The 7,251-nt window shown below is 41.0% G+C and overlaps 1 protein-coding gene across 1 annotated transcript in view; it reads left to right on the top strand.

Moving 5' to 3' along the window:
* The first annotated feature begins 323 nt into the window (after nucleotides 1-323).
* LOC145393717 (uncharacterized) overlaps nucleotides 324-7,251 on the top strand; it is a 242,797-nt gene continuing 235,869 nt past the window's right edge. The window contains exon 1 of the mRNA XM_080267763.1: nucleotides 324-619. Within this exon, the coding sequence (XP_080123889.1) occupies nucleotides 526-619 (94 nt within the window). The 5' untranslated portion in view covers nucleotides 324-525. The remainder of the gene's footprint in view (nucleotides 620-7,251) is intronic.

The following is a 7,251-nucleotide window of genomic DNA, read 5'->3' as shown; positions in this document are numbered from 1 at the left end:
ACCCACTGTATCTGCTTCTACTACCACTACCATTACTTCTATTACTTAAGGCTTTAGCGGAACTTAGAGACACTACTTTTAAGCAACTAGAACCAAGAATATTCGCAGTTACTCACATATCCTAAGGTGCAACTCAACACATCAAAGTATAGTCAAGCTTACAGTCTCACGGTTACGCAGACCTCAACCCTTAAGGAACCCGCCAGCAACTCTGCGAATCCTCACTCACTCAGGCGTGCGAATCTGCGCGTGCGGACGTAAGGGAACTCAACGCACGCAAGCCACGCAACCAGAAACACCCACCCCGAAAAACTCAAAAAGTCGAAAAATAAGCTCCCCAAAAGTGAAGAAAAGGGGGAGACAAAAGAACAGCAAACCATTTTTTACTCTCGTGGTCCCTCTGGTCCCAAACCCACATCAACACATATCACTCACGAAGCTTCCAATACGTAGCTGTGTAGAACTTTAAGTATCTCATTTTTAAGTACGTATTTTTAAGGACAGACGGACGCAACTCTTTTAAGGATGGCAGTGAGCGGCGAGAAGACAGTGAAGCACCTTAAGACGGATAACATGAGGACGGCCAGGGCAATCGTGTTCATCTCTGTTCTTCTATTTGGTGAGTAGAACAATGAACTTAACCTCTTCAGCCCGACGTCTTCTTCGCTTTAGTCTTGGTTTCTCCGGACGATTTTGTTCAGTTCCTGTGACGAACTGGAGGGGTTAGATCCAGCCTCCATTAAATCCTTAACTCTTATAATGCTCTCCCAGGCTGAATAAAATCGTCTGGTAAGAATAAACTACGGGATTATGACACCGTCGGACTGAAATGGTTATCTATCCATTTTTTCTGAATATCCCTGATCGTATCACTTCCGAGTCGATACAATTATATATGTGTTTTACAAAAGAATGACAAGGAAAGGATGGCAAACAAAACTTACAACTTATTCCTCTTGTAACTTGGATGGGCAAAGGGGAGGCAATGAAAATGGCGAGTGCAAAGCCTCCTCGTGTCTCTTGCTCTGAAATACAAACATACGGTTATCTTCCTGACGCAACTAAGATGTGTATTAGTGAGATGAACAAGGAACGGAGGATCTTCCCAAGTCTTGCTCCGAAAACACACACACACACACACACACACACACACACACACACACAGTCTTACACTCCATTCCCCGTCATAACTAAGAACCGCCTTTCGAGGACAAGGAAAAAAAGAGAGTGTAAATGCCTCTCATGTCTCTTGCATTTCCGACCAAATCTCTGTCGCAACTAATATGTCTTTGCGAGAACTTGTACAACCTCTCCATTTCTACTGCACTGACTCACATAGCTACGTTCCAAGGCATGGCATACGTAATATATCTTTTGGGGCGAGGAAGAAGGGGAGGAAAGTGCAGAATTTTTCCATGTTTTCTTGCACTGAACCAATACATACTGATGATTAAGTCATGTTAGTTTTATTATTATTATTATTATTATTTTGAAAACTAATGAAGGTACAGAATTTTCCCATGTCTTTTCACTGAACCATAAACTTACCTTTAATTACCTGTCATAATTAAGATGTGATTAGCGTGGAGGGCTAAGGTAGGAAAATGCATGATCTCCCTACGTCTCTTGTCACCATCTACGTCTCTCGTCACCATCTACGTCTCTTGTCACCATCTACGTCTCTCGTCACCATCTCCCTGACCTTTTCCCAAACCAATCAGACTCCTTAATTACTCCAGTCAAAATCCTAGTTACTACCCTATCATAAGCCCTAATCACTCCATCTTCCTAATTATCATGACCTCACCCTTTTCCTCTCACCAATCAGAGTCCCTAATCACCCCATTCAGAATCCTTATTAGCATCTTCAGTTTTCCTCTTATCAGAATATTTAATTACTTCAATCAGAATCCTAGTTATCATTTCCCTGACACTAATCATCTCCTTGACCCTTTCCCTAACCAATCAACATCCTTAATAACCCCAATTAGAGTTCTTCAGCATCTATTTTCTTCAGAGCCAATCAGTGTCCTCTCTAGTTTCTCTTCAGCCAATCAGAATCTTCACTTGCTCCTCATGTCCCCCTAATCAGTCTGCGTTTACAATCATCACCAATCAGAAGCCTCAATAACTTTTCCCAATCAGTTAAAGCGCTTCATTATCCCGCTGTGACCTCGTTCTCAGCCAATCAGAAGCCTTACACATCCTGTCGAATTAGAATCAGGCCATTTTCCCCAATCAATCATCTGGCTTAAGTATCAATTAAACAGTATCATCTCTATCGTAAAAAAAAAAAAGAGAGAGTGAGTTATAGAGGCTGTCTTTAATCCCTTCAGTACGATGACCTACAGGTATTCTCCATCTTACTCTACCTACAACCAAGTGATTCTTCAAAGACTTTCTAAGACTTGCCAGGCTAGAAAGGCTTTATGTAGATTTTAGTGACCCTTTCCTTACTAGAGATCCTTCCTAAGTAAAAAAAAAAAAAATTCCTGATGGTAATAATGATAAATAAAGAAATAAATACATAAAAATACGTCCTTGTACTGAAGAGGTTAATCCCATCAGTACTGGACAGCCTCCCTCAGTCGCATTAAGTAATCTGGAATGAGTGAGAATATATGAAAATTAGCCCAACTCTTCAATTCCTTAACCATTTCTACCCAGGATGTCTTTGTGTGTGTGTGTGTGTGTGTGTGTGTGTGTGTGTGTGTGTGTATCACCAGACTTTTATGTAGTCTTGTGGACAGACTTCGAGTTACTGGGTTACATGTAGCCGCCTCCTCCTCCTCCTCTTCCTCCTCCTCTAACTACTACTACTACTGCAACTACAACAAGAACAGTTAATACTATTACTACTACCACTACCACTACTACTACTACTACAACCACTACCACTACCACCACTACCACCGGACTATCCTTAAAAAAAAAAAAAAAAAAAAAAAAAAACAGAAACGTCAAAAGAACGTCATCGCAGTCCAGGGGTCAATGCTCCTCCGTGACCTTGTTTCCCTGGCTAATAAGAGCATCTGTAACAAGCGCCTTCCGTCTTCTAACAGCCAATTAGACTCCTTGACCTCTTCCGCCTCAGGACGCGTTTTATTCTTGCTGTCTTGACACGATTTTTTTTTTAATTCAGTTTTCGAGACGTTAATAATTCCTTCATGTAAGAGCAACTTCTCCAAAATAGTCTGTAAGTAGTAAGAATGATGCCAAAATGTATATGGATAAATAGTAGTTGCTGTAGTAGTAGCAGATGTAGTGGAAGTAGTGGTTGTAGTGGTAATAGTGGTAATGGTAATGGTAGTAGTAGTAGTAGTAGTAGTGGTAGTGACAGTAGTTGCAGTGGTAGTATTAGAAGTGGCAGTGGTAATAGTAGTAGTAGTAGTAGTAGTAGTAGTAGTAGTAGTAGTAGTAGTAGTAGTAGCAGTAGTAGTAGTAGTTGTAGTACTAATACTACTACTACTACTAATCTATTTCAAGGGGTTAATGAGCTCCTATGCTTCCTTATAGCCAATCAGAATATTTGTAACCCTCTCTAGCCCCTTTCCCAGGCAATCAGAACCACTAACACTAATACAGTAGTTCCTATAACCCACACTCAACTGAATAACTACGCTTGGTGTTGGCCAGAATAAATTGCTAGAGTTATCCCCACCATGAGAGGGATAATGACGTCCCGTAATCACTTCCTTAACAACCAATCAGAAAATTATACCCTCCCTCAATGACTCTCTCTCCAGCCAATCAGAAACCTTAATAACCCTCCCTAATCACTTCCTTTCCAGCCAATCAGAATTCCTAATGAGCCCCCACTTCCTTATCAACTATCGTCCTTTCTCAACCAATCAGAATCGTTAATAATCATCCCTAATCACTTCCTTGCCAGCCAATCAGAACAGGCATAACAACCACCTATCCTTAACAGCCATTCAGAATCCTTAGTGATCTCCCCACAACCACTTCCTCATCAACCAATCAGAGTAACTATAACAACCATCTATGATCCTTGCCAGGCAGTCAGCATCTAAACCAGTCTCCACTTCCTTATCAGCCAGTCGCTCTAACAATCCTCTATGATCTCTTCTGCGGCCGATCAGAAGTCTTAAGGAGCCCCCGCGGCGTCTTCCTCACCGATAAGAAAATCAGAACAAGTGTCTTTGTTTTTTTTGTGCCAGTCAGAATTTGGCGACCATCATCCACTCACCTGGTGTAGTGCTGCCTACTTCTTCCTTCACCTTTATCATCCTTTTCTGTGTCTGCTCTACTCTCTTCTTATTTCTCCATCTTTGCTGTTACTTTTTATGATTCGAATTTCATATTCAGGTGGCTTTACATTGGGTGAGAAGCCAAACGGTTTCCTGTAAGCCGGGAAACCATTAACAACGGTGGGTGGTAACATACAACGAACACATACGTGTTCCCATGTGTCAGTAAGTAGGTTGGTGGAGGGTTAGTGCCCCTCCCAGTAAAAACACTAACTCAGAGTCAAACGGCCACCCCTTACGTACTATGGCGTCTGGTTATAGATAGACAGAATTCTTAAGCTCTTCAGTGCAATTACGTATCCTGTATTATATTCTTACTACCACCAGACGATTTTGCTCAGCTCTGGGCAGACGGTTTGTAGCGAAGGGGTTAACGAGGGCTTTATCCAACGCCTCAAGGCTTTATGTATCCCCTCCAGCTCCGCAAGCCTCCCTTAAGCTGAAGAAAATCGTCTGAAGTCGCAGGGATGGAATTAAGACGTCACCGTAAGAAGTTCATAGATTTTTTAACCCCTTCAGCACGAGAGGAGTTCCCTAAGCTGAATAAAATCGCAAAGGCAGCAGAAATAAAATAAAAGACGTCATTGTACTGAAGAGGTAGACTCGGATTGCCTCCCCCAAGCCAATCTGAATCTTTAACCTCTAGAATCCGTTGGCAATTTCTATTATTTCTGAATGTACTCTGTTATTATATTCTTGTGTGTTATTTGTGCAATCGATGTTGCCATTACGAAGATATAAGCCAAAAAAAAAAGAAAAAGAAAACAGGATATTTATAAATAGGTTGGAAAATAAATCGCCAAGGAAGAGGTGTTACGGAGCCTCCTTACCCGACGAGAATACGGGTTAAAAAAAAAAAAAAAAAAAAAAAGGCAACTCTTTTCTAGCCCATCAGATTCTTTAATTTTTCCGAATTTATTATAGTCCATTAATTATTTCGTGACATTTTCCCAGCCAATCAGAATATTTATAACTTTCTCTCTCTCTCTCTCTCTCTCTCTCTCTCTCTCTCTCCAGGGAATCAGAATTCCGTCTAACCCTCAGTATGTCAGCATCCAGCCAGTCAGAATCGTCTCGTGTGTTCGTGCCAATAGAATCTACAATTAAACACAGCCAATCAGTGTAATCAGAATCTCTCATTATCCCCAGACAATTAGAATCACGTCCCTTCTCTCAACCATTCAGGATATTAATTAACCAGTCATTCAGAATCATTCAATTTCTTCCAAACAATCAGAATAAATAGAGTGATCAATTATTCTGTGCCCTAACCAATCAGAATCACTAATTACATCGTGACCTTTTCATAAGCAATTAGGATCTCTTAACTGCACCCTTTTATACCGTCTTTAACCAATCAGGAACTGCTAATCACCCCCATGATCATTTTCCCAGCCAATCAGAAGCACCAATAACCAATGGTTTTTCCTTGGCCTATCAGAATCACATATTATCCCACGGCCCTCTTCTTAACGCAATCAGAATCACTAATCAGAATCGTTAATATCCCCATACCTTATTTCTTCACCAATCAGAATCACAAATTAACCTATGACCCTCTTCTTAATGCAATCAGAATCACAAAATTATCCTATGGTCTGCTTTTTAAAGCAATCAGAATCATCACTATTACCCCCACAGCTTATATCTCAGCCAATCAGGATCACTCATTACTCACTGGCATTTTCCCCCAATCAATAACAATCTCTAAAGTACCCAAGCTCTTATTATAAGCGATTTAATTCCATTCCCCTTTCTCAGGTACTCTATATCAGCTCACCTTCTGACGACTGTTCCCTTTACCTGACCACAATATCCAGGCAAATGCTCCTCTGTGCGTTAATTTGTGCCCGTCTGTTCGTAGCATCTTTTTCTGACTGGTTTGTTCTCTGTTTAGTGTCTTAATATTCTCCTTTATGTTATCTCTGCGTGTCAATATTAAAAGAGATACAAATAAAATACAGGAGAAGAATAACAGGTAATAAGCGAAATAAAATGAATATATTGCAATTTTTCTATTTCCTTTTCTCTCTCTTTTTTTTTTTTTTTTTTTTTTAGCTAAAGGGGAAACAGTTTCATTTTTACAGCTCTCACTCTTATGATGCTGGTCCTCCATCTCATTCCAATATCTCACACCATTCCAGTCTTGTCACGCCAGTCTCAAGTCATTCCCAGTCTCATTTTTCCAGTCCCCCGCCATTCCAGTCTCCTGTAATTCCAAAGTCTATGTCATTTCAAAGCCTTATATCATTCTGTCTTATTTTACTCTCCTGCCATTTAAAAGCCTCATGTCATTTCAAAGCTTCATAATAATTCCAATGTCTCGTTTTTCCAGTCCCATACCCTTCCACCCGCCTAGAATACTAAAATCTCGTGTCATTCCGTCGTCTGTCGCCCTTATGTTAATGTGGGTACTAACACACACACACACACACACACACACACACACACACACATTTACCCTCACTGACCATCGCTCGGTTGATCTTTCTTCCCACTGATTAGTGTCGTTAGCAGGACACTCTTAACCTTTCCCAAATTAACCCTCTCACGGTCAGACCAACTCTCGTCTACTATTCCAACTAGCGATATACGAGAGTGAGTCATAGGAACCACAGAGGTAATTACAATCGTTAATCACGCTGATCTTTCCACACTAACCAATTTCAAGTGTTATTCTCCTGGGTAAATATCAAGGCCTAAAAATATTTTATATGCTGTAGCAGCCGTAGCTCAGTGGGTCAGAGCGCTCCGCTCTGATCGAAGGGTCGGAGGATCGAATCCACCCAAGGGTCGTTGGTAGACATCAAGAAGGGCATCCGGTCATAAAATGCTACACGCTCCAGTCCAACGTCCTCCACCCAGGGGCAACGCCTTAGCCCTTCGGGGATACCTGGCGTAAAACCATTTTTTGTTTTTATTATATAAAAATATTACATATACTCTGACCTTCTCTCTCTCTCTCTCTCTTGGTTTGTTA

This window comes from Coenobita brevimanus, chromosome 25 (genome assembly GCF_032717465.1).
Source record: "Coenobita brevimanus isolate Jiangsu-jjx chromosome 25, ASM3271746v2, whole genome shotgun sequence".
Taxonomy (NCBI): domain Eukaryota; kingdom Metazoa; phylum Arthropoda; class Malacostraca; order Decapoda; family Coenobitidae; genus Coenobita; species Coenobita brevimanus.
The sequence above is the reverse complement of the archived record's forward strand: the minus strand, read 5'-3'. Positions and strand labels throughout refer to the sequence as shown.